Raw genomic sequence first — 27,473 nt, 5'->3', positions numbered from 1 at the left:
AATCACAGTCGATTATTCTTCTCATATTCAACTGTGACTGGTCAATTTCTTAAGCCTTGTGTCCACGATACTAGAAATCGGTCTAAGTTCCTGGACCGAGAACTGTGTAGCCAATCAACTTGCAGCTTTTACGGAAAAGTAGTAATTTTATTGGCTATACAGATCTCGACCCGAGAACTTTGATCAATTTCTAGTATCGTGGACACAATCCTTTACGGCTTACGACTTACTACTTTCATTGTAGATGGACCTTAATAGTATCTCGTCGGTAGTACAGTAGAAAATTTTTATGTATCGCATCGATCAATGCGAGTGAATCTATATATACAATCTGGACAAATTGAACCGTTCGACCAATACGACCGGTCGATTCTCTTTTTGTCCGCAATCTCGGCGATTTCTACGATCGATGGCGGCGACGTGCGGAGATAACGGATTCTTCGATTGCCAGCCCTGGAATCCCGCCTGGGGGAAGTTCGCGTTTAACGATCGCCGCCGTTGGCAGCGCGGGATTCGACGGTGCCCCGTTCGTTTGAAAGAGAGTACGTGCGTTGCGAGCGAATCGCGTGATGAGCCGCGGCGGAGTGCGCGAGTGAGCGAGAAACGAGGAACCTGCGGCCGATCGAGTGGTGCGACGAAAGCGAGGCGCGACTCCGGTCGAGCCAGTCCAGCCGGCAGCATGTTCCGCACGAAGAAGGACGTCGACCGCCACGTGCAGAACGTCTTCTGCAAGCTGCGGAACGAGAACGAGGTGAGGTTACCGTTCGCGCAGACACACACGAGAACGTTCCATCTCACTCTCTCCTTCTTCCGGCATTCGCGGCTAACGGCCGGAACGCCGACGTCCTCCCGTCCCGTCTCCACTACTCGCAAACTGCAACCGATATCGATAATCCCGATAATCGGCCCGGGGCGCTTTTCCGGGTGTCCCGGACGACGATCGGCTCGGCCGGCCGAACGCAACCGCCGAACGAAAACCTTTGAGTCATTGTGCCAGGCGAGTGCGCGACGTATCGGTGATGGCGAATTTTCGCGGGAAACCGTCCTCGCGTTACCGATACTTCGACAGAGATGTTTTTCAGAATATATTTGTCATATGATTTTTCAGAGTTCACATAGATTTCAAAACTTTTCAGAATAATTTTTGTATGATTTTTCTTTGACTTAAGAAAATTTCTCAGATTTTTTTTCTACACGAATTGCAGCACGTGTTTGAAATGCTGAGACATGCTTATGCCGCTTATATGCCTTGTACCCAATATTTACTTTATATTTGGATTTGGATTATGTAACTAAAACTGATGACATATTTGATTTTTTTTTTTGCAGAAAAATCTTCGTTGTTACAATGTTGCCAAATTGTATTATCAAGTTGGTGATTATGAATCCACAAAAAGATATGTATTTAATTACTTAGAGGTACGAGATAATTCTGCCAGTGCCCATAAGTTGTTGGGTCAGGCGTACGAGGCTCTCGGTCAGAAGGAAGCAGCTTTCAATGAGTACAAAGTTTCCCTCGAACTCGAGGGGAGGCAAGATGATCTGGTCTTGAAAGGTAAGTCGGCGTTTTTGTGTTTTACCTTTTACCATCTATTGCCAATGTAAATAACAAAATATAAATTAAATTAAATTAATTTTAGTCTTGGTTCAACGTTTACTTATTATCCAAAGAGTAAATTAAATTGAGATTAAAGTTAATCTGCATACAGAAATGGGCATTATTGTCCTTTGAACATTTTTATATCAGTCAGTAACATTAAAATTTTTTTCTTTGTGGCTTTCTTTTCTAGTATGTGAATTATTGGTTGACATGGACATAGGAATGGATGTTAATAAACTGAAGTATTGGGTAGAGAGAGCTGACAAACTGTTTCCACATCACCCGATAGTTTTTCAATTGAAAGAAAAACTCTTGACTATAGAGAAGCCAAACAACAGCAGCGAGGATCTTGAGGCACTAATCGCATGTAAGTAATTATTAATTTTGACGACGAGAATGATTAAAGAATACAAGTGAATTTATAATGTGTGAAATTTTCCAGCTGAATTGGCCGCGAGACCGGCTGACGTGCAACTTCGCATTAAATTGTTAAATTATTATATGTCGGAGCGTAAATTGGATAAAGCTTATGAACATGCCGTCAGCGTGGAGGCCACTGTCCCTCACAGGGACAGCATTGTGTGGTATCAGCTGCTGTACGAATTACTGACAAAATATAAGGAGACCAAATCCCACGACTGGTCGTTCTGGGTGTTCTATATATCTGTATCCGATAAATATGCGGGATTATGTCTCAAGGAGCAAGGCGGCGAAACAAAGAAAAGCATTCCAGAGGCAGCTCAGGCAGTATTCAAGTAAGTATATCGACACGTCTCTACAAGCTGTATTTTCTAACTCGACAATCGGTAAAAAAAATTGATAAAGTTCGAATGTCATCTGAGTATTGTATCTGCACGATACTCTACATATTTTAGAAGTGAAATAATTGCGATCGGTCGTTTTGCATGCACTTATTTCTACAATATATTCATCAAGCGAAACGTCATTCGTTGCTCTAGCTTTGACCAAAACCTGAACGAGATGAAGTCAAAAAACTTTTCTAAGCAACACACCTTCACGGAGCACTTGTTCACGCACATGTGGGGCCAGTTGCACTTCCACCTGGCGTGTTTGCTGTTGCGCAAAACGAAACGCGAGCAGGGCAGTTGGAACGAAGCGGGAAGGCTGTGCTCGCCTCTGTTATTGACCGCGTTACACGTGGCTCCGTTAGAGAGCCGTTTGCGCATACAGCTAGAGGACGAATTTAAGAATCAATTCAACATATGGGCCATGGAGGCGGCATATCGATGTTGCCAAGCTGGTACGCGAGATGGATTATTTTGTAGGAATTTAGGAATTGTCATTAAATATCTTTACTAACGATTCTAATTTTTCACTCTTTATCAGGCTACATTCTTCAAAACTATGCCAGAGATGACACGAAAAAACTGATAGATAGAATTGATAAATTTTGCACGGGACCCTGGAGAGAGCGTATTTATCAGGTACAAATCGAGCTTTTTTCATGCAGATTCTGATAATTAAATGCTATCCCGATACATTCAACGTGCATTTTCTTTTGCAGAGAATTTTTGTAACCAGGATACACCTTGATCATATGCGAAATTCATTTTTTTGCCACCATCATTCAGCTCCTGATCCACCTTTACGCATGTGCACCGCAAATCAGCTAAGGACCTACAGCCAAAGTACGTTTATTAATCTCTCTCTACTTTCTGGATTATTAGAATAAGGATAAAGCGTTTCGTTTATTTTGCAATCCATTAATTTGCACAAATATTATGTTACATTTATTTGTATTATTAGATAAATTATTAATATTTAATAATAGTAACGATAATAATAAAGTTACACTTAGCTTGAATTTGCAATAACTGCAACAATCTCCGGAATAAATATACCGTCAGTGGAAAACAATGTAACGAGAAAGACAATAGGCATTAAAAAATTTTTGTTTACAGTCGCACAAGAGGTGTGGCCTGCCTCATTGCACCATCAAATCTGGCTTGGATTGGAGAATCGGCCACAGCACAAAGACGCTCCGCATCCGGATCAGACCTCGCGCGTGTTTCCAGCATTGCAGTTTTCGGTGTTCAATACGAATCAGGCGGCACCCGACAGCCTGTGTCTCATCGATATCGACGCGTTTCTCAACGCGGCGATACTCTGCTCGTCCGCCATTCTGGAGGAACAGCAACTCGGTAGCTTCGTGAACCCGGAGAAACTGCCGACGTTGCCGATCGATCTTACCGCGACGCTGTCCACCAGTAATCAGGAGAAATGGTGGTCGGCGGCGTACAAGATGTACTCCAAACGGGAGGACGTGGACGGCGACATCGGCGAGTTACGGCAGGAATTGCAACAGGGTTTGGAAATCATTCGCTGCATCGGCAATCACGGCATGCATCCGGTGTTGTTGGTGCATCTGGCGCGCATGTTTCATCATCGCGCGAAGACGACGAAGGAGAAGGATGAGGCGAATGGTTTCATCCCCAAGTGGGAGGCGCGCTCCGAGCTGTACTGGACCGCCGCTCTACCGCTGCTGGAGAGGCTGCAGAACAATCAAACGTTACGTATGTCTCCGTCGAAGTTGTTCAATTATCAGGGCAAGGAGATGAACAACTTCGAGCTGACGAACGCCCTCGAGGAGGGCAAGTTGCTGTTGGCTCAGCGGCTCGTGCGCGAAAAGCAGTACGAGCAGGCGATCGACGCGCTGCAAGCGCTCAAGTGCCCGGAGGCGTCGTTCCAGCTGGCGCAGATCTACAAGATCTTCGCGGACGAGATAGTGGACTCCACGCCGCGCGAGAGTCTAACCTCGGAGATGCGATCGCAGCACATCATAATGCTGTCGAAGGCGAGAAATTGCTTTTACCTTACTCTCGACCGACTCCGCAGCCCGGGCACGAATCCCAAGCATCCATTGAACTCCGAGCTCGGCACTCACATCACCGACATCGAGAATGAATTGAAGAGGATAGATCCGGATTTGGGTAGAGGCGATTTAAGTAGGAATAATGACATCGACGGTATATCCGATGAGAGTTACTCGCCCACTCACAGCGCCGTGGATCAGGCGGTCACGAATCCGACATTGCCCATGCTGACGACGCTGACCGGCGGCGGTTCGAACATGCTGAGTACGCCACAGAGGAACGCTCATCGCACGCCGAAACACGCCAGCACGCCGTGCAGATTGCAGGATTATTTCAATCTGTCGAAACACCGCACGGAGGCACGCCCGAGTCCGGAGCGCCTCGACGCTCAGATACGTCAGATTGTGCAGTCCCGAGACAACGAGATACAGGAAATAACGGAGCAGATGAAGAACGTGATGATGCAGATGAAGATTTTGAACGATAAAGTGGACACTCTGACGAAAGAAGTGGTGGAGTCGCGTAAGGAGAATCAAAAGTTCCAACAGCAACAACAACAGCAGCAGCAGCAGCAGCAGCGTGTTCAGCAGCAACAGAGCGTAAATCCCGCTGTCGATCCCGAAGACTTCTACGTTCTCGACGATGACGAGTACGCCGATTTGAGCTATCAGAATCAACCAGCCGGGCCGGCATCCTCGATTTCCGGTAACATATTCACACCGCAGCATGCTCGGCACCCTTATTCGTCGCTGATGTACCCTTCGGCGGCGACCGCGGCGTTCCAGTATTATCAGGGAGGATTACCGTTCACCGATCCGAACGCTCAAGCGGCTATATCGTCCCTGTATCCTCACACCGTCTACCCGATGCCAATGCTGTATCCCAATCAGAAAGTACCCGACAATCTGCAACAGAGCCTCTTCGCATCGACGCTCTCCTCGCAATTGCCCGATCTCATGCCGGCAGCCGCGGCGAACACGTCATTGCAAATGTCGCTGAAGCAGAAGATAGAAACGCCATCGCGAACCAAATCCGAGGCGACATCAGGGACGGTGACAACCACGACGACGGCGACGACGACGACGATTATCAAAGATGCGCCGGTGAACAAAGCGCCTCCTGTGAACGTGGTCATCACGACATCCGACACGCTACCGACCACGGTGCCGTCCACCCAACCGACTCTGAGCGTCACCATACCGCCGCAGTATCGGCTGGGAGGTGGAGCAGCTGCCACCTTCTCCACTACGCCCACAACGACGACGACAATGACGACAACGAAATCGTCTTCTTCCAGTGTGCCGCATTGCTATCAGATTCCCATGCCCCTGCAGGCCACCATACCAACCACCGTCAACTTACCGCCAACCTCAGCCTACGTCCACGCGGCCAACATCAATGTGCCGATCTACAGCAATCTGACAACGTCACCGTCCATCACGATGACTCACACGACTGCTTCGCTAAGCGTCCAGAGTAATACCGCTGGCAGTAAGATACACGATAATTCCTACGGGTCGGTGAACTCGCCGAACACGTCTGCGGAGGTGTGCGAACAGGAGCACGACCCGATACCGAACTTCGTGCCAGTCGTACCGTTGCCCGCGAAGGTGAAGATCACCACCGGCGAGGAGAACGAGGACACGCTGTATTGTGGCCGGGCTAAGCTGTTCCGCTTCGTCGATAAGGAGTGGAAGGAGCGCGGCGTCGGTGACGTGAAGCTGCTGCGCAACGCGGAGAGCAAGGTGCGCCTGCTGATGCGTCGCGATCAGATCCTGAAGATCTGCGCGAATCACATGCTGAGGCCCGACATGGAGCTGAGTCCCATGACGAACAACAACAAGGCGTGGTTCTGGGTCGCCAACGACTTCGCCGACGAGGAGGTGAAGCTGGAGAAGCTGTGCATCAGATTCAAAACCGCGGAGGAGGCGATGGCGTTCAAGGAGGCCTTCGATCAGGCTAGACTCAACTTACCCGTGACGCCGGGAAAAGCGACCAAGACGTGCGAAAAAGTCTCCACCAGCGACAAAGACTCGTCCAAGACAAGTCAGGCTAAGACAAGTTCAACGACGGAAGCGGCTTCCTCGGACAAATTGAAATTTAGCACGACGACATTAGGGGGATTCTCCTTCAGCTCTAAACCTATCATTCAGGAGGTCAGCGACGCGGAAACGGGTGACTCCAAGAAGGTCGAAGAACCGCCAAAAGTCAGTCCGTTTAGTGGATTTTCGTTCACCAAGTCAACCAATAAACCCGAGACGAAAGTCACGACCACCGGCGCAACGAGTGTCTCGACGTCGTCTGCGAGCTTCGTCTTCGCCACGACTCCGACAACAAACTCGTCTGTTCTAACGACCTCCAACGCCTCGCCGATATTTTCCTCGCCCGCGACAACCGGCCAGAATTCGACACTGAGGAGACCTCGTTTGCCGCCACCCGGCGCCACCAAACAGGGATCGTCCAGCGAAGAGACGCGACCGCAGTCTGAAAATGAGCAGAAGTTGTTCGTCGGAACGGCGAGCCTTCAGTGTCAATGTATGAACGGTGCCAGTGCCATGCAGTGGAAGAGCAAGGGCACAGGACCGTTGATGCTATTGTTAAACATGAAATCCGGCAAGCTTCGCCTGCTACTGACGGACGACGAAAGCTCCAGGATCTACAGCCACGGGATTCCGTTGGATATGGCGTTTACGTACAAGAGTGGTACTACAGTTGTCAATTGGACCGTTCCGGCAAATGCCAAAGAACCCGGTAAGACCTGGTCGTCGCACGCCGCGACGTTCAGCACGCCGGAACTGGCCTCGCAGTTCTACAACGTCGTGTCGAGCTGTCAGCAGAAGCTAGCCAAAGGCGGCAGCCCGAGCGAGGTCGCAAAAGCGCTCGAGAGGAAGACTCAGGCGTCATCGGGGGAAAGCGCTACGGAAGCGAAACCGCTGTTGTGGGAATTATTTAAACCACCGACCGATTCCTGGGAGTGCAACAGTTGTTACATCAGAAATAATGCCACGGATATGAAATGCGTGGCCTGCGAGGCTCCGTCGCCTTCGGCGGCGAGCAGCAAGAGCGGCCCCGCGGTCGCTGGTAAGCCCGTTGAGTTTGGCAAACTACCGTTATCAGAGCTGTTTAAACCGCCGACCGGTTCCTGGGAGTGCGGTGGTTGCTACACCAGAAACAATGCCACGGATATGAAATGCGTGGCCTGCGAGGCCCCGTCGCCTTCGGCAGCGAGCAGCAAGAGCGGCCCCGCGGTCGCTGATAAACCCCTCCTTCAATCTGGTAAACCACCGTTATCGGAGCTGTTCAAGTCGCCCGCCGGCTCCTGGAGCTGTACAGGTTGCTACATCGTCAATTCCGGGGCGAACGTCTACTGCGTGGCCTGCGACAATCCCAAGGACCCGTCACAGCCGCCCAAGCCGCAGCAGGCCAGCGTCTTCCTGCTGAACACGTCCGCTTCCGGCGCGACGCCCATGACCACGTTCTCTTTCGGCATTCCCAAGGACACCACCAAGGAAACGACTGCTGCCACCGGTTTCAGCTTCCGGATGCAGGGGATCCTGGGGGACAAGGGCACGGACGCGGAGAGCGCGAAGGTGACGCCATCCAAACCCGAGGAGACCAACACAGGCACCAACTTCGTGTTCGGTATGCCGGTGAAAAGCAACACCGCGTTATTAAGCACGGGTGACTCGCCGTTCACCTTCGGCTCGCCCGCCAAGTCCTTCGGCTTTAACTTCACCGCCAAGTCACCGGCCAAGTCGCCCGGTGGCGGCGGCGAGACCAGCGAGGACGAGGTGGTGGAGAGCGAGGACATTCACTTCTCGCCGATCATACCGCTGCCGGACAAGATCGAGGTGAAGACCGGCGAGGAGGACGAAGAGGTGCTCTACAGCCATCGCGCGAAGCTATTCAGGTTCGACACCGCGGCGAAGGAGTGGAAGGAGCGTGGACTGGGCGATATCAAACTGTTGTGTCACAAGGAGACCGGCAAGCTGCGGCTGATCATGCGCCGGGATCACGTGCTGAAGTTATGCCTGAATCACGTACTGTCCAGCGACTTGGAATTCACGCCGAAGGACGAGAAAACGTGGCTGTGGACCACTGCGGATTACAGCGAGGGCGAGATCGAGTACATGCAGTTCGCATGTCGCTTCAAAACTTCCGAGATTGCGGCAGACTTCAAGCGAGCGATCGACGACGCCAGGAGGAACGTTAAACCGTCGGCCGCCACTGTCAGCAGCGAGAAGACGGATAAATCCGCGACGAGGACGACCGCCTCGTCGAACAAGGAGCTCGAGATCGTCTACGAGACGAGGGTTACTCCGGAGGAGAAGGCGGCAGCCTTGAAGTTGCAGCTACCGGCAAACTTCTACTCTTACAAGCAAAAGGAAGACTGTCCTGGCTGTAGAGGCTGCAGGAAACCGGGCATAGTGCTGTACCCGGACGTCACCGGGCAAGACACAACGAAGTGGAAGCCCGAGTTGGACAGGAAGAAGACGATAGCGCAATCGTCGTCGAAGGACACGAGCTCGCGCACGAGTTCGTCGAGTGGTACTGTTGAGAGTACCGGCGAAACTACTCAGAGCGCAACGCAATCCCCGTCAGTCAAGAATGGATTCTCTTTCGCGACGTCCACGACTGCGACGTTCAAGCCTTCGGCTACTCCCAACTTCGACAGCTCCACAATGAGCTTCGGCACCGGCGATCTGAAGCTGTTCAACGACAAGAAAACTACGACTTTTTCGTTTGGCATGAACCCTCAGTTCGGCACCAACGAAACGGCGGAGAAGACGGCGACGAATGCCGCGCTCGAAAATCTCAAGATCTGTAGTCCCACCGATGCTCAAACGACACAGACGACCGCTTTCAACGCGACCAACACGGCTGCACCGATATTCGGCCAGGTGACATCGACGACCGTATTCAAACAGCCTGCCTTCACCTTCGATTCTGAGAAGAACCTCTTCGGCGGCGCCTCGTCGAAAGCACCGCTCTTCAGCGAGGGCGGCGGTGACGGTACCGTTTCCTCTACCAACGCCACCACCACGGCGACCACGGTCGCCACATCGACGGTCACGTCCAGTCAGTCGTCCAACTCGGTGTTCGGCTCGACGCCCTTCTCCAAGATGACGTTCAGCGGCAACAGCGCTTCTTCGCCGTTCGCCGGAACGACCGCAACGACGACGAACTTCTTCGGTGGGACGGTGGCGCCAACGACGACGAACATCTTCGGTGGGACGGTGGCGCCGGCGACGACGAACATCTTCGGCGGGGCGACGGCGGCGACAACGACGACGAACATCTTCGGCGGGGCGACGGCGGCGACAACGACGACGAACATCTTCGGCGGGACGACCGCTGCGACGACGACGGCCAACATCTTCGGCAAGACGACGACGGCACCGACGACGTCGAGCATCTTCGGCGGGACGGCGGCACCGGCAACGACGAGCATCTTCGGCAGTGCGACAGCACCCACCGCCGCGGCGACAAACGTCTTTGGCACGGCGACGACGACGAATGTTTTCGGACCGACGACTATCTTCGACTCGAAACCGTTGGATAACGTGCAGAAGAACGAGGATAGTCCGAATTTCTTGTCGACGAATGACATGTCGTTCTCAGCGCTCGCTGCGAAGGCGGTGCAACCGGAGGCCTTCAAAGTCGGTACGTTGTGAAATGAGAAGCAACGAGAAGCTGTTACTGTTCCAAGCAAAATTGAGCGGATAGAATGTCTGAAATTATTTAGCGTTTACTGCCAGGAAAAGCCTAGGAAACTTGGAATTTTTAAGGGATTTTTTTATATTAAATTTTTTCAAAAGGGACTTTCATGAATTTTTTCGATTCCTCAGGGAAATTTTTAGAATTTTACTTTTACAATTTAAATTTTTTCTCTCTTTGCGAAAACATTTTCCAACGATGGCTTGTCGTTTATCTTGTTAAAAGCATCGACTTTCAGCAATGTTCATTCCTAATTGCGCAAACATCTTTTCAGTAGCTTTAATCGATACTTCTTTCAGATCCCAACTTTTCGTTCGCTGGTGCGGGATCATCGGTGTTCGGCTCGAAATCCAATACATCACTGAATAGCTCGGCATCGGTTAAAAACAAATCGCACGAAGATTCCGTGCAAAAGGAGGACAATGAAGAGGACGACGGCGAAGTGGAGAACGAGCAGGATCACGATCCTCACTTTGAACCTATTGTACCTTTACCGGATGCCATCGAAGTCCGAACTGGCGAAGAAGAGGAGGAGAAAGGTAACCTTGGATGTTTTCACTTATCATTTTGAATTAGAATCTTTCAGTTTCATACGAGAAAACTTATTTGCGGACTTTTTTGTATCAGCGTAATTAATGTCAAATCGTTTATTAATATTAAATTAATTAATTTAAACAAATTAATATTAACTTATTTAAGTTAACCTTTGTTTAATGTCAAATTAATGTTAATTTAATATTAAATCCAATGAATCATTATCGAGCAAGAACTTGCAATAATTCTAAAAAAAAACTGTTTAGCTTAAATTAAATACAAATATTGATAAGATATTTAATTTATTCGTTATTTAAGAAAAGACTGCAGTATCGCCATTCACTTTTAAGGCTATTCGAGCTTTTTCTTTTCTAAGCTCTGATTTTTTTTTTTTTTTTCACTCGTTTACAGTGTTCTGCCAGAGAGCCAAGTTGTACAGATACGACGCTACTACGAAGGAATGGAAGGAGCGCGGCGTCGGCGAGATGAAGATACTGCATCATGTGGGCCACGGCAGCTACCGACTACTCTTACGCCGGGAACAAGTGCACAAGGTCGTCTGCAACTTCCTGATCACCCCCAACGTGGAATTTTATCCGATGTCCACGTCGGAACAGGCCTGGATGTGGGCCGGCATGAACTACGCCGAGCAGGAGCCGTGCGCAGAACAGCTGGCGATTAGATTTAAATCGCCCGATCTGGCCCGGCAGTTCAAGGCGCATATCAATAATATTCAGCAAAAATTGCGCGAGAGGAGAACTACTGAAGGTAGTGATTGATTCGAGATTATCGAGGTTGCAAACGCTTCTACGAATCGTTCGCCGATTCCACTCGTTGCTGTTGCACGGCGCTAAAGCTTTTTTTTTTTACATGTACACGGATGTTCAATTAATTAATGTTCGCACGTTACGTTTATTATTTAAATTTAAGATATATGTAACTTGAGGCCACTTATCTACTGTATAAAACGGAATAATATTAACCGTGAAAATGTATAACATTCCCGAAATTGAACGAAATAATGCTATTTAACATTTTATGGATTTTATAACGCTGATCAATTTTGTATTGTAGAATTCCTCTTGTGTTACTGAACGACCGCAATCATTTATTTTATCTGAAATTCCACACTGTACGTTATATTAATCGCAATAAATTATTATGCATCTTGCACATGCGTCTGCTCTTTTAAATTATACTCGAGAAAAACATAGCTGTCATTTATGTCTCACGATACTTGTAAAACTTGCTGAAAGTGTTTCCATAAATACGATCACATGTTTTTCAACGAGACGTATGTATTACACACTTTAATTAAATTCACGCGTATGCTGTAATCTAATTCGATTATATATATATAGCCTTCACATCAATTTACATTTTGATAGGTGAAAGATGCATCGGCGAAGTGGAGGACAGCGAAGAACATGATCGAGGCGTGGATGAGGAGGAAGAGGAGGAAGAGGAGGGTGACGAGGAAGAGGAAGATGAGGAGGACGATCAGGAGATGCTTCCTATAATCGAGAAACGTGCCACCGTGTTCGCGAGATGGCCTAACGACAACAAGTGGGAGAGCGTGGGCTTGGGGAACCTGGCGATCCATTACGACTCCGAGATCTACGCCGAGAGAATCGTCTTGAAGCTCGACGACTCGGACGAGTACGCGAGCAACACCATCATCAGCATGGATTCGGTGATGCGGGTAATAATTGTATTCACATACACGAGATACGCTGCGAATTCGTTTTTCTTCTGCTAATCTCGATAACACGAATTAAGCTCCCTTTTCCTTTACGACTAAACTTGAAATTATATTTATGTTGAAAGTATATGATTTATAAGTAATATTTGCAGAAGAAAGACGAGATAGTTCCTAAGCTATTATTTTCTGCAGTTGAGTGTATTATCTCAAATGTTGAATGTACCGTATATGATTAACACTTCAAAGATCTACGTGCATCTTTGCCAATGTTAATATCTTTATTCCCTATTCTTGTATTGTCGCAAAGGTGGAAGGCAAAGAGTGTATTTGGAGCGGGATCGATTACGCCTTGGACCATCCACAGAGGAGAGTTCTGAGGGCAGTCTTCTCGTCAGTGCAAGCGGCGCAACAGATGCATACATTTTTCGAGGATGTAAGTAAAGCTCGACCGAGTGATACATTAAAAAAAAATTGTGTCACGCGTGTGTATACTCAGCGCTCGAGAAAACGTGTGAAATATACAAGACCGAGATGTTTCTTCGCAGGGAGTGGACAGCGCGAAGCAGGCCGGCGTCGTCGAGTATCACGAAGCAGAGTGAAGATCTTTAGCTAATAAGTAGCTGCTAATTGGCTGTTAATAATTCATTATCTTCCTACGTTAGCGTAAAAATGTTAAAACGGGTTGTTTCTTGTCGCTCTACTCAAGTTGTTAAGACTAAGAGAAAAATCTAGATTTTTACATATTTAGCTTCCCTTTTGTTTCTCTCTTTTGTTTTTAGGCTCAAGACACGCGAAGTTTGACAAGTACAATTATCTGTAATAGGCACGCGAACACAAAAGTGCAAGTTCCCGTAGTAATAATTTATGTGCTGCGAGAAAATACTTATTTATAACTGCACAAAGTGGAGAAAAGTAGAGGATCAAACATCACGATGTTTATTTCGTTCGTTTATTTTTATACTAGTCTTAAGAATGGTTCCCTCTTTTTTTTTTTTAATAAAATATGTGCCAAAACTGAAAATCGCTTTCTACTTCGCAACGAAAGCATTTCCACGTAGCTACCAATAATCATTTTTTTTTTTATTCAGTTTTTAAATATCCATTTCGAAACTGTATTTTCAAGTGAACATTTGCAAAAACCTTGATAAACCTTGATAAAAATCACACGCTCACAACGAGCAATGAGATAATAGCACAAATACAATGTTTTCAATGCTGATAATTTTCTACCAATTAGTGTTACGTTAAAAAAGAAGATTACGTCGAGATTACATTTGATTAGATTGCAAAGAGTTGTTGCAGCACCAAAATTAACGGCTACTGTAAATATGATCCATGTGATCTTGTAGTTACATTCTGATAAAGTGTGTATGTGTATAACGTACTGTATCCCTTGGACTAAAATAGAAATTGTCGCATGAGACAATATGTATTATATAGATCACCGATATGACACATTGTAACGTATAACGTAAAAGTATTAAACATTTGATCAAAATATTGCTTTTAGAACCTATTTTCTCAGGTAAGTGATGTTTCCCACATATTAATCCTGCAAAAGCATCCGAGCATGCACACACCATATACACACCATACATACACACACACACATACACAACGAACATTAACGAAATGGATTTATTGTAAGACTCGAATACAAATCAAATCTCTGTATCTACGAATTAAAGGTGAATAAATTAAAGACTCACAGTTGTAACAAAACTGTATGTAATGGTTCCTTGTAGCGAAATATATACATTCTGATAATGAAACTAACACGTTCTGATGAAGACAGAATTCTTTGAATTCTTCAGATTTAATTTTTCAATATTTCTATATAAATTTCAGAATTTCTGTATAATTTTTTAATTTTTTAGAAAATTTCAGATTTTTTAAACGAATTGGAATTTTTCAAAATATATAGACTGAGAGTTTACAAATTTTTTTTTAATTCTTTATGTATGTGAAATCTGAAGTACATTTTATGACTTTATGAATTATATTTTGAGACTTCTCTCATTCTATATTTTTCAAAAAGACTTATAAAATTTATATCTGAAGAAGTTTAAGATATTTTTACACAAATTTTAATTTTAAAATATAAAAAATATAAGATAACATGAGAATTTTTTCACTAAGGCGACCAAATAAAATTTATAATATTCTGAGGGATACAAATGGCATGATTGTGGAATCCGGTCCAGATTGATATTTTCTTTTCGCTATTTAAAGAAAATGTCGAAATTGATTGTCGCGCGAAGTCGGATGACTAGACATATATAACAGAAGAACGACCTTTGAAATGTTCTGTATATTATGTTGTCAACACGAATGTCTAAAGATCGTTATGACGTCTTTATGACGTCCTTTAGACTATAACTTGCGTTATTTTAGCTAATTATACTTTAGTGACAAATAAAAAATAATTATGAAAATATTTTAACTCAACAAAATAAACAATTAAGATGACCGAGTTATCATTCCGAATAGACGAGATGATAATACCTGATGTAAAAGGAAAAAATTACAAATAATACACTATAAATTTACATCAAATTTTTCGTATAAAAATAGAGCTATTTCTCTATCACGCGACCGCATCGTAATTTATTGGATAAGGGCATGCGTCGCACAGTGTCTGCGCGAGGGCAAAAATAGAGATATAATCTCGCGGAACGAAGGTGTACGACATGATAAGAGAAAGACACGTGGGATCGAATGTTGAAAAGTTTCCCGGGCCCGGTCGGGCTCTCTCTCTCTCTCTCTCTCTCCTCTTCCAGCGCCATGATGCAGCAAAAACATTCCGGTAAACATGAGCAGATTAAGCATTCGACGCTGCCCCACACTATCTCGGCGGACTTTGAGCCTTGAGTGGGACAGTGGGTATATCTCGAGTATACTGTGTCTTGAAGGTCTCAAGCTTCCACGCATTCCTACTGCAACAGTTTGAAACGTGACTCAAAGTGATTCGCCACGATGACGGCCGTAACGAAAGGTATTTACCGTACACGTCCACGATTTTCATCCCATGTGATCCCATATGAATCCTCGATCGCAAGATGTATTGTAATTGCATATCAAGCCGATGATCGAGACTATCGTCGATCGAGGAGAGAGAACTCTTTAAAAGTCAATCTGTCCGCCTGACACTCGTTGATACTCTTGAACTTGAAAAGCGACTTCACGATCAAACTCTAATTTATTCGGCGATTAACTTGTGAAAAATAACATCCATATATGTATTTGTACTATTCCGTCAACACGGGTAGAATTATTAATTTCTTATTGTTTCACGTATGGACGAAAAGATTAACTGGAATAAAGACAAATTATGTATGTTTAGTTGGAGAGTTCCTTCAAACGATTCCATCGGTGAATTTTCGTATGAATTATAAACGTCGATTAAATTCTGTTCGAAATCTGTTTTTGCAGATGGCTATCTGGAAAGTTAAACGGTGTCCTCTAGTCAAAATCGTTCTAATGTCCATTTTCTATTGATATAGATTAACTTTCAAAATCTCGGAGTTTATATATAAATATATTTAAGTTAATAATAATAAAATAATAAATTTAAAGTTAATTTATTCCCTGGCTTTTCTAATTTTTAAAATTATAGAAGATAAAAAATAAGTTAAACCAAGATTAAAATGTTAAATCTACATTGATAGAAACGAACATCAATTAAATCTGTCGTTTGTAACTGAATTAGTACACCCTTACTATTGCACTTAAAATAAATATGTAGTTGAAGCTTAGTGAAAGAAACAGTTCAGCGAGATGGATAAGTATATATAATTAATGCAATTCAGTGCAGCAAAAACAAGTCTAAGATAAAATAGATAACACCTCAAAAAGAAAACGGTGTGTTATAATTTGTCTCAAGTAAAAATATATGATTATGATAACGAATTGCAGCCTATGTATGTATGTGTTATGTTTCTCCTCTGAATCAAATAATTTTTACTTAAAAACTAATTAATAGTCTAATGGAATATAAGATCAACAGATCCAGATACAAAAAAATATGACAAGATAAAATAAATTACTAATTTGAGATCATCTTCCACAGGTATTTTCATTGTCGCTGCAAAGCGCACCCCATTTGGCACAATGGGGGGTATGTTCGCCAACAAGAGTGCAACCGATTTGTCAGTTGTCGCATCGACCGCCGCAATGCAGACAGCCGGTCTGAAACCAGAGAAGATTGACAGTGTTGTATTTGGACACGTCATGGCGGTAAATGTTTCCATTTGTAATTAACAATTGCGAGCACTTACGTAGGTCTTATGACGATTTTGCTACCTTTTGCTTCATAGAACTTACTTCTAATTTTTCCAATTTTTGCTTTATAGACCTCGTCCTCCGATGGTGCTTTCTTGGCAAGGCACGCTTTGTTAAAATCAGGAATCCCATTACAAAAACCGGCACTTAGCGTAAATAGATTGTGCGGTTCTGGCTTCCAGGCAATTGTCAGCGGCGCTCAGGTTGGTCAAGGATTCCGCAGTTCTTTAAAAATATGATTTAATTATTGTAAAAAATTAAAGAGTAACTAAAGAATAATATTCCAATACAGATAACAATATTAGCAATATATGCATTTATTTTAAGGAATTTTAAGAGCGATATTATATATAATTCTTTAAAAGTGTAAAACAGATTGCAGCTGTATGTCAAATACTAATAAGCAATAGTGCAGAAATTTAAGTTAGTAGCATCACTATCAACATAAATTTTTTCATTTCAGAACATTCTAGTAGGAGACTCGAAAATTGTCTTGACGGGTGGCGCCGAAAACATGAGCCAAGCTCCTTTTGTTGTGAGAAACATTCGATTTGGCACTGTCCTGGGCCAGAAAATTGAATTTGAGGACTCACTCTGGCTTGGATTACTCGACACCCACTGCAATTTGCCTATGGGCCTGACTGCGGAAAAGCTCGGCGCTCAGTACAAATTGAAGAGGGAGGAGGTCGACCAATTTGCCTTGAGTAGTCAACAACGTTGGAAAGCTGGTAAATATTGCCAATATCCTACTTAATATTTTATCTGTCGGCGCTATTAATTAAATAAATAAAATACGGAATTTGTAGTTTATTAGTCTTCTTTTCTAATTAAATTTGAATTATATAGAATTTAAACATCTATTAAAAAAAAAAAAAAACATTACAGCCAACGACGCGGGTCGTTTTAAAGAAGAAATAGCGCCTGTGCAAGTGAAAATTAAGAAGCAGGACACAACTGTCAGCGTGGACGAGCATCCGCGTGTACAAACGACAATGGAGACCCTTACCAAGCTGAAACCAGTTTTCCAGAAAGATGGATTGGTCACAGCTGGTTCTGCATCGGTATTGCGTTTTCATTCATTTTGCGGACAGAAATTTTATATCAATCCTTATATCGACTATATTCTTCCAAATTTAATTAACTCTCGACTTTACTCACGTTTCTCAGGGTATCTGTGACGGAGCGAGCGTTGTTATTTTGGCTAGCGAGGAAGCCGTCAAGGCGGAAGGCTTGAAACCGTTGGCACGTTTGGTAGGATACAGCGTGGTCGGCGTGGACCCGAGCATTATGGGGATTGGTCCTGCGCCAGCAATCAGGGACTTGCTTAAAGCCACGGGCAAGACACTCAATGACATCGAACTCGTCGAGGTGAGATTTACGCAGAAAAAAAAACCTTGTCTCGTCAAGCAGCATCTTGAAACCAAAGATGTGAAATCAATTAATATGAGAAGTAATTAAAAATATAGTTTAAGAGGTTTTCATATTTACTCCCCGTCATGCACTAACTCGTGTAATTTCCGGTAGATCAACGAAGCGTTTGGCGCTCAGACATTGGCGTGTGCAAGGGAACTTGATCTGGATCTGAATAAACTGAACGTGGATGGTGGCGCTATTGCTGTAGGACACCCACTGGCCGCTTCCGGTAGCAGGATCACTGCTCACTTGGTGCACGAGCTTAGGTAACGTATTTCACAATACGCGTACAAGCGTATTTTGTCTTAATGTTCTTATCTATGTGTGTATCTTCCTGCAGGAGGCGAAAGGCTGGAAAATTCGGTATTGGTTCCGCTTGCATCGGTGGTGGCCAAGGTATCGCTGTGATGGTGGAAGCGCTGTGAGAAGTTCGCGGGCTGCTTTCCTTTTAAGAAGCACAAATCGACACACGTCGCTTTCCATTTATAGTTTTGTTCAAACTCAATCGACACTTTTGGACTTTTCTCGGGAGAAGAATCGGAATGTGTTTCGTCCAATTAAATAATTATTAGAATGGATTCGGAAACTTGATACCAACACTTCGCTTGTATATATACGATATATGGTTTGAGTGTGCACCAGTATCTGTGTCGATTTGTATTTCCTAAAAGCAACCTTAATTGCTTAAAGATATTTTATACAAACAAAATCAGTGCAAAGTGATAAGAGTACGTCGTATGATTTATAAATACTGAAACAATTGTTAATCCTTTTTCCTCATCCTGGTGATACAGGTAAAATCATGAAAAATATTTTTACATACAAAAACTTTATATATACTTTATATATACTTTTTTTGTACACATAACGATCCGTTGTTGAATAAAACTGAAAGATTTATATTTAATTCGCTTTCTTTGGTAGTTTTAAAGAAAAAATATATATAGCTACGAAAACCGATGTCAACGAATTTGTCGTTAAGCAGCCGAACCTTGAAGTACCGTAAAAATCGAATAGGACGTCCGCATTATCTGAAATACACGAGAGCTGTTAGCTTTGTTCGAACGTTCTAGGATTCCGCTTAACTGCCTTAAAATTTGAGGCAGTTTAATTTCCGATTTCAGTATGGATTTAAATAATTATTTTAGACCAATTCGAAGTAAAAATATATACAAATTATTATAGATTTAAATAATTATTTTAGATCAATTCAAAGTAAAAATATATACGAATTATTATAGATTTAAATAATTATTTTAGATCAATTCGAAGTAAAAATATATACGAATTATTATATCAGTATGGATTTAAATAATTATTTTAGATCAATTTGAAGTAAAAATATACGAATTATTATAGATTTAAATAATTATTTTAAATCAATTCAAAGTAAAAATATACGAATTATTATAGACCGCAACTTTTGATTTGCATCGATAATTATAAATAGTGCGTATGATTTATGAAAGCTCAACTATAAGAAAGGCAACATCTAGATGTCTTTATAGTGGATTTGAGTGAATTTAATTTTAACAAAGCGTCTGATAAAAATCCTAAATACCTGCACGAAAGTATCTAAAGACAACATCATGATTTTGCCGGCGCTCAAAGTGAACGGACGGTGAGACCTTGTCATCACGATTTGAAGGCCGCGTTTGAATCCTTCGGTGTTGGAGAACCAGTTGCTCGAGTACGCGGCCGTGGCTAAACGCATGCTCTAAAAATCGGCGTGTGTCTCTCACGCACGTCCGTGTACAAGAATATTTTAATACTCACATGCAGATGCAATTCATTACCGTGCCAGCAGAAGATGAATATCTGATACGTCATGCAGCACATGTACGTCAGCATGCCGATCAGCACCGCCGGGATGTAAACTTTCATCTGCGGTGCAACGCGATCGCGTGAGAACTCACGGGCAAGTCGATCGGAGCAATCGATGGATTTACCTGCGACACCTTGAAGGCGATCAAGCAAATGATCACGCAATTCGAGAGGAATTGGAAGAAGATGACGGTACCAAATATATCCTGGATCTCGTTCGTGAAACTGCAAATCAATGCAGTTAGTTGCAAACGAAGCTAAAACGCAAATCGATAATTAATTTCATCGATCTTTTTATTCTCTCTTATTCTATTTGTGCAAATCTAATTCAAGAGAATTTAAATTCACATGAATTAAACTCTAGTCTTTCTTCTAAGAACATTTTCTTAGAATTCTTTATGTAATTGTTTAGAATTTTTATGTAAATTTCAGAATTTCTGTATAACTTTTTAGAAAATTTCTCAAATTTTTTACATAAATTGAAACATTTCAGAAGTTCTAAGAAAATTTACATCTTTTTTAGAATTTTTCATAAGTAAATTCTGAGACATTCTAAAACTTTTAAAATTTCTCATTTTATAATTTCTATAAAAAAATGTATAAAATTGGAAAATTTGTTTTTTTCAGAAATCTTTAGAAATTTAAAATGTGACAAATTTTCTTAAAAATATTAGAGAATTTTTTCATGAAGGAAATTATATATGAGATATTTTATTTTAAATGTCAGAAAATAATTTCACCTATTTTGCTATTATTTTCTCAATAAACATCAACTAACATCAGAATTATATGATTTCTACTCAATGTAACTGTTACATGTAATATGTGTTACATTACATTTATACTGTTAAATGGAAAAACATAATATTGTGTGACATAATGTTACTTAGTTGATGATTACCAGGGATCTATAATCCTTTAAACATCTCAACTTACTGAAATATCATATTGTTGTGAACCGCACATCGCTTGAGTAACTGATAAGAGGACGACATGGCTCTCCGTTCAGCCGCAAGCGACCCACTCTTATCGTTATCGCTATTTTGCAATTTTCGGATGCCTTCCTCGTTATCGATCGACGTGATGTTGTGCTCTAGGATCGCCAGCTGGGAACAGGCGACCACGATCAGGCCGGTCATCAGCGTGTCCATCGCCACGTTGTGAAAGCAGGCGATTATGATTGCGATGCCCTGATGCGCCGCGGTGATCTCGAAGGCCGGCGTAGCCGTCGTGTTGTAGGGATACCATCCCTCCATGGGCAGCCGGCGCGAGCGGCCGGCGACCAGGTCGGCGATCGGTGTGAAGCCCCAACAGAACACCGCGATCCCGCCGAAGCTCTGATAAACCGCGTGATGGAAGAGGCCCTTCCACGCGTAGCTTATCAGCAGATCCTCGTACTTCTCGTCGTGGCGACTGAACGCCAGGCTGTTGGCCGCGTCCAGGAGCGCCTGGATCCGCGCCTGACGGCGCAGTAGAACGACCACCTGAAAATGTCGATTTTTGTGTTTACCTTCTCCATTTTTCATGATCTTTATACAGATGGATGAAATATTATAACCAAAGAATAAAAAAAATAAAGTGTGCGATGGCCGGGAATCGAACCCGGATCAACTGCTTGGAAGGCAACTATGCTAACCATTACACCACCATCGCACTATGCTAGCCGCTTGCATTTAGTGCTAGATCTTACCCATCCTTACGAACGACGCTGTTGGAATCGCCACCGACAGTGTTTTATTTAAAGCCGATCAAAAGCAAATTTTTTTCGCGACCGTCAAGTGGGCCCGGTGGCTCCGGTGGGCCTGAGGGTAATTAAAGAACGATGACATTACCAACCGCCATTTTGGCTGCACCGAGGATAACAAACGTAATCATCGTTTTACGTGCGCGCAATTAAATCGCTATTTTTATTATCGACATGTGAAAATTTTACATTTTTTAATTTTCACAACATTTGCTGTATACACACACGTATACGTATAGTAAACGTTGTGAAAATTAAAAAATATATGTATCCGTATAGCAAACGTTTCGAAAATTAAAACATTATGTAAACTTTTCACTGTTGATAATAAAATAGTGTAATTTTACATATATATTTATTATCCTCATGCAGTACAGTCAAAAAAGATTGGTAATGTCATCGTCCTTCAATTACCCCCTCGCCGGGCCTATTTGAAAGTTGGCTCACGAAAATTTGCCTTTGACTGCGGCCGTATTTATAAATGTAAATAATACCTTGTCAGCGAAATCGCGAAAAATAATTGGAAATAATTAGAAAAACGCATTCACATTCAAATATTGTACACAATAATAGCATATAAAAGCTTGTCGTAATTTTAATTATTTTAATTAAAGTATAATTATAATATCCCAGCAAACGAAAATGAATTAAAATGAATAGAAATGAATTTATTTCGACATTTCCGAATTGGCGCTTCTGATTTTTCGAATCCTTTTGAATCCAAATATAATTATATATAATACGCGATATGAATTCAAAATTTAACATTGGGAATAGCTCATTTCATATTTCAATTTATTTGAATTAGAAAATAATATATATAATCAGACATGAATACACACACACACACACACACACACACACACAACCGAGTTCAATATGATGAATAGCTCATTTCATATTTTAATTTATTTAAATTAAAAAATAATATAATAGGGTCATAAATGCACTTTCGGAGTCAATTTAGATAAATTAAAATAAACTGAAATGAATTGAATTTTCAATTCATTTAAATTAATTTTTGTTTGCTGGGATGCTGTGAAGTTAGCACATCTTTTTTAAATTTTAAAAACAATAATAAAAAGTTCCAGTAACGTAGTACTTTCTTAGTTCTATCGTTGCTGATAAACATTAGAATTTAAAAATGTTCTGCATTTTTAATACAAAAAAAAAACAATAACGTGAATGAGAAAATTATCAGCAGACACATTTCCGACGAGTGTCGTGCCAGTGATAAAAGTAATTAAAAATGTTTATAAGGCGGAACAATTTTTTTTTGAACGATTCACTCACGTAGAAATTAATCGGAACATCATATATCTCACCTCAAATCATTGGATTGCTGTAAAATGTTAATCACAAGGCGCCAAGATAATTGCAATTACCTTCGAAGCGTGGGTGGAATTTGTCATCAACAAGGTCGCAACCGCAACGAGTTTCGACATATCTCCCCAGTGTGCGAGGACATTCGCTATCTCGGCGGCGAGCAAGATACCCAGGATGAAGGTGAAACTACAGGCGGTGTAAAGCAAATAAGGTAGGCGAAACTTGCCCGCTGGCGGCCACGTGCCCAGGAAGTAGACGATCGTCAGGCTCACCCTCAGGTGAAAATTCGGCGCGATAATTCCTCGTTTCTTCATTTTTCCGTTTGAAAACCGAGCGTCATATATACCTCGATGGTGATCTTTTTACGAAGAAAAAGTCGTTTAACGCACAATTCTTCACTAATCACTTCAGTCCAATTTAATATTAGTTAAACGTTCATTAAGTAATTTATTCAAAATTCGACAGGAATTTCCGTGGATAAAATCTCTTGCATTTAAATAAAAAAATTATGTAATTCACAAATTAATTAGAAGCAAGAGATGCTTATAAATAAAATGCTTGTAATTTGTGTTTTATGAAGAGCGTCGCGTGTTTTACGTTGAAGAGACGCGAGGATCGTGGATTGTGGATTATGGAGCTACACGGCTATCTCGACTTATCGCTTAACAATTCACAGAGGTACAATTAATGTACCATAGCATTGAATATATGCTTCCTTCCATTTGTACGTTTGATAATAACTCAAATTGAGATGCTTTTGCAATACTGGACGGGCTCCTCTAATTCGAGAGAAATTCCGTAGGTTCTCCAAAGCGGAAATTATATAGCATTATGTAAGCGCTTGGCTTGTAATCAATCGAATCGCTCCGCTTTCATCATACGCGCGTGTTATTTGCGAGCCGCGTGGCTTATCAGGCACTACGCTATTAAGTTCAATTACGAAAGCGATTGACGTATAATCTATATAGGAATAATTGATCGTGCCGGACTATCGCCTATTCCCTCTGTACAATTCCACGGAGCGATGACGCAGAGGCAAACACGTGGCATTTTCTCGTGGTAATTCATTGTATAGTGCATACGTTGTGACAGTGAACGTTTGGACGGTAAACGATAAACACAGTGGTAATATACATATATACTCTTATCGATCTTTGTATTAAATACCGGTTTCTGTATCCTTGAAAAACTGAAAAGAACTCTGGCAAGCGTATTCTCGCATAAAACTTGTGATTGTATTTATAACATTTAAAGGCAAGGGAATGAAAACCAAACTATTTATTAATCCACATAGTTATTAGAATAAAGTTATCAGATCAATTTAATATTTGCTTTTAAAAGATTATTTTCTTTGCAAGTAAACGCGAATTTAGCAATGTTTATCGGCGGATTTTTCTCACGCGTAAAACCGGTTTTATCGTTCTATATAGGTCTAGTATGTATGTACATGTAACAAAAATAAGATATAACCCTGATGAACATTTTTCTTTGAATTCTTTATACAATTTTTCAGAATTTCTATAATTTTACTATTTAGAAAAATTTACAGGTTTTTTAGACGAAATTTTTATTATTTTGATTATGAGAATTTTTTCATCGGGGAATGACTTATATAAGATACAATTAAAGCGTGCTGCTATACGATGACGTGATAAGCGCGGAAATATCTGAGTGTTATCTTCTAGATATTTCTTCTACTGATTCAGTTTCAGTCCAGGCTACGTCACAAACGTCGAGTGATAAAAATATTGAAATGGCTGCAGTCTAAGCTCAGTGCAGGCTCAAATGTCGAAGTGACGCGATCTTCGGGGATCTCGCATATATTTGTCACCGGCAGGTAAACTCGAGGCGAGTTGCTTCAGTTACCTGTCACTTCAGCAAGCCAATCTCGCAATTCTCATTATACCGGTTTCTCGGATCGCCAATCTGTCGCACAAGTCTGCTACGTTAAGTCGCGTGCTACTTAAAATTCGTAAGTGCAGCTACGAAAAATGGCATCGCCAGCACCGATGTTGAGCAAGGACGTGCCTGATATTGAAGTAAGTGCGAATTTTCGATACGTGATGTAAGGAAGTGATTTCTGACGATCTCTCTGTGATGTTGGACAATTATTTGCAAATTATTAGAACGCTCATTAGATACTGATTCTTCGAAAGATCCAGACAGCACACGCATGTCCAGAAATAGGTATTAGAACAGTATTGATATAGTCATAGTTGATTTTTATATTTAAAATCGTCTTAAGATGTTATGAGCTAATTACAGAGCCGTATTAGCATTTATTAAGACATAAGTTAAAACCGTCTTGAAATAAAAACTATGAATATCGATTATAAAGACATCTCAGTGATGGTTTTCAAATGTTTTTTAAACATATATACATATTTGGATGTGCATGCGCTGTTTGGGAAGCTTATAACTTGGTTTTATCGCTCAACGCCAACTCGATAGTGTGACGTTGTCACATAAACATCACACAATCGCATATGTACAGTTTATGCAAAATATTTTTATTGAATTATTAGTCATATGGAGGGACTAACTTTTGACTGGGACTTGCCCGATAAAATCACCTTAAAAAAAAGAAACATCTGCTTTTTATAAGAGAAATTTTTTAATTTTGACAAATTTTCTGTAATTGTATCTCTTTAAATTTATTATATATTTGGATTTATAATTTTTAATGTAATGTAGTAAGATATTTTTTTAATATAGTTTTTTATTTTTGCCTAAAATTTTTATATTACGTTTCGCGTAGCAATTTTTTCTTTTTATTTTATCGATTTTTTTATCTGTTTATAAGTAATATTTATGAAGATCTTTAATGAGTCTGTGCAAACTTGGATAAGCTAGCATTAAAGTTTTATAAATATTTTAGGTTTTTTTTAATCTCCAAGATAGAGACGTTTTTCAATACACAGTTGAAAAATTTGTATTTGTATTTATATTTTTTTGAATTTAATACGTTTCACATGTCCTAAATGGTCCACTCAAATTTTTGTATTAATTTAACGCAAAATGAATATGTTAGAAACATTATATAAAAATTAATACAAAAAATGTAATACTCTAATACAATTAGAGAACAAATTGTGGAAATATCATTCTTCAGTAAAATTAACACTTATAACATGTAAAATAAACAAGTATATTTATCTTTTATTCATTTATCTTAGAATTTACGATTTAAAAACTAACTACTTTATTTTTATGTTATTTATTCACTTACTTATAAATTGTATTATTTTGAGAAATATTGAATATCAATTTAACACAAAATATTTAAATAACATAATCACATTATGTTAATGATTTAACAAGCAAATAAAAATTCGACACAAAATTTAAACAAGAACGTGAGTGGACCGTTTTCAACATAAATACAAAACGTTTTTTACTGTGTAGGGACTTTTATTTATCTTCTAACTTTTTCAAAACTGTTATCTTATGTCGACAAGAACTGTGATAACTCGTTTCTACGATAATTTTGCCTCCCTATAAATTGACTAACTTATGTATGTAATTCGCGTTAAAACCCAATTTTACTAGTTAAAACAAGTTTTAAATTTAATTGAAACGAGGTCTATAATTATACTATGCTCACATATAGGTTTTTGACTTTTTGTCTAATCAATATCATTCTAGTTTTAACTAGTAAATTCAGGTTTTAACGGATTATCTGTTTTGACGGTAACATATACGTAAATTATAGAATATATTGAACATCAATCCGAAGTCCAAAGTTCATACAAATTTTGTGCCATCGGCGCACACCAAACAGAATAAGGAGCATTGGAAAAGGAACATCCATGAGAAATGTGACGTAAGTCGTTTAAATCAAATTATTAATAAATTATTAAACTGAATTGTTAATTGTTAAATTATTTAAATCGAATTAATGAAAATTATTCTTAAAAGTTTGCTTCAAATAAAGCAATTCGTATAGACACGTACGCGCGCGCGCGTGTGTGTAGACATTGATATATTAAACTTTTTATACTTCACACTTTTTAGGTATTGCAGCAGCATTTGTGCAGAAATACGATTAATTTCGATTTGTGACATAATATTGATATAAGTAATGTACGATTATATATATATATATATATATATATATACATATATATATATATATATATACATATATATATAGGGTGTTTTCTAAATATAGGGCAAAAATTCAGGGGGTTATTTACTGGGTTATTTTAAGAATTTTTTGTTTTCTGATGATTTTCGAAAAAATGCTTTATTCCATAGATAACAGGCGATACAGGTTTTTAAACAAAATTATTGAAAATAAGACTTAAACCCTCTGGATTATTTTCTATGGGGTCATCTAAAGTTATTAGTTTACACTACTCCAGTAGAAAATGTGGAAGATTTGAGAAATCGTATAACTGATGGATGCAATTCGATAAGAAACGACCCAGGTATTTTTGAAAGAGTTCGGCTGTCAATGAGAAGAAGATTAAATTCCTGCATCCTAGCTGGTGGTAA

At 41.2% G+C, this 27,473-nt stretch overlaps 4 protein-coding genes and 1 non-coding gene across 8 annotated transcripts in view; 3 read left to right on the top strand and 2 right to left on the bottom strand.

Annotated features, from left to right (window-relative positions):
• The first annotated feature begins 521 nt into the window (after positions 1 to 521).
• Positions 522 to 14,110, top strand: LOC105449852 (E3 SUMO-protein ligase RanBP2). Its single transcript, XM_011689267.1, has 13 exons — positions 522 to 751; positions 1,330 to 1,555; positions 1,791 to 1,967; positions 2,043 to 2,355; positions 2,560 to 2,861; positions 2,948 to 3,045; positions 3,126 to 3,249; positions 3,523 to 10,098; positions 10,452 to 10,691; positions 11,098 to 11,454; positions 12,075 to 12,388; positions 12,696 to 12,821; positions 12,934 to 14,110. The coding sequence occupies exons 1-13, from the start codon at positions 680 to 682 to the stop codon at positions 12,985 to 12,987; spliced, it is 8,979 nt and encodes a 2,992-aa protein (XP_011687569.1). The 5' UTR covers positions 522 to 679; the 3' UTR covers positions 12,988 to 14,110.
• A 1,187-nt stretch (positions 14,111 to 15,297) lies between these two features.
• LOC105449850 (3-ketoacyl-CoA thiolase, mitochondrial) lies at positions 15,298 to 18,989 on the top strand. The gene is made up of 8 exons (XM_011689261.1): positions 15,298 to 15,383; positions 16,458 to 16,624; positions 16,741 to 16,872; positions 17,133 to 17,397; positions 17,555 to 17,730; positions 17,837 to 18,037; positions 18,194 to 18,348; positions 18,423 to 18,989. The coding sequence occupies exons 1-8, from the start codon at positions 15,365 to 15,367 to the stop codon at positions 18,505 to 18,507; spliced, it is 1,200 nt and encodes a 399-aa protein (XP_011687563.1). The 5' UTR covers positions 15,298 to 15,364; the 3' UTR covers positions 18,508 to 18,989.
• Positions 18,841 to 23,071, bottom strand: LOC105449851 (odorant receptor Or1-like). Of its 4 annotated transcripts, XM_011689264.1 has the most exons (6): positions 23,036 to 23,071; positions 20,843 to 21,390; positions 20,032 to 20,131; positions 19,879 to 19,966; positions 19,644 to 19,799; positions 18,841 to 19,113 (listed from the first exon to the last, which is right to left on the bottom strand). In XM_011689264.1, exons 1-6 carry the CDS (start codon positions 23,060 to 23,062, stop codon positions 18,986 to 18,988), a joined length of 1,047 nt encoding a protein of 348 aa, XP_011687566.1. In that variant the 5' UTR covers positions 23,063 to 23,071; the 3' UTR covers positions 18,841 to 18,985. The 4 variants fall into 4 exon arrangements, with proteins under 4 accessions (XP_011687566.1, XP_011687568.1, XP_011687564.1 ...); XM_011689266.1 differs by lacking the exon at positions 23,036 to 23,071 and having other exon boundaries at positions 19,859 to 19,966; positions 20,843 to 21,528; XM_011689262.1 differs by lacking the exon at positions 23,036 to 23,071 and having other exon boundaries at positions 20,843 to 21,528.
• Trnag-ucc lies at positions 21,488 to 21,559 on the bottom strand. Its single transcript has one exon. It is a non-coding gene; the product is annotated as a tRNA-Gly (tRNA).
• Positions 23,072 to 24,009: 938 nt separating the features above from the next.
• The window catches only part of LOC105449849 (dihydropyrimidine dehydrogenase [NADP(+)]), a 10,253-nt gene continuing 6,789 nt past the window's right edge, over positions 24,010 to 27,473 (top strand). The window contains exons 1-3 of the mRNA XM_011689260.1: positions 24,010 to 24,101; positions 24,683 to 25,015; positions 26,689 to 26,799. Coding sequence (XP_011687562.1) covers positions 24,968 to 25,015; positions 26,689 to 26,799 — 159 coding nt within the window. The 5' untranslated portion in view covers positions 24,010 to 24,101; positions 24,683 to 24,967. The remainder of the gene's footprint in view (positions 24,102 to 24,682; positions 25,016 to 26,688; positions 26,800 to 27,473) is intronic.

This window comes from Wasmannia auropunctata, unplaced genomic scaffold (assembly GCF_000956235.1).
Source record: "Wasmannia auropunctata unplaced genomic scaffold, wasmannia.A_1.0 LD336071.1, whole genome shotgun sequence".
In the NCBI taxonomy this organism is placed as follows: domain Eukaryota; kingdom Metazoa; phylum Arthropoda; class Insecta; order Hymenoptera; family Formicidae; genus Wasmannia; species Wasmannia auropunctata.
Note: the sequence above shows the minus strand (reverse complement) of the source record. Positions and strands in the feature narration are given on the sequence as shown.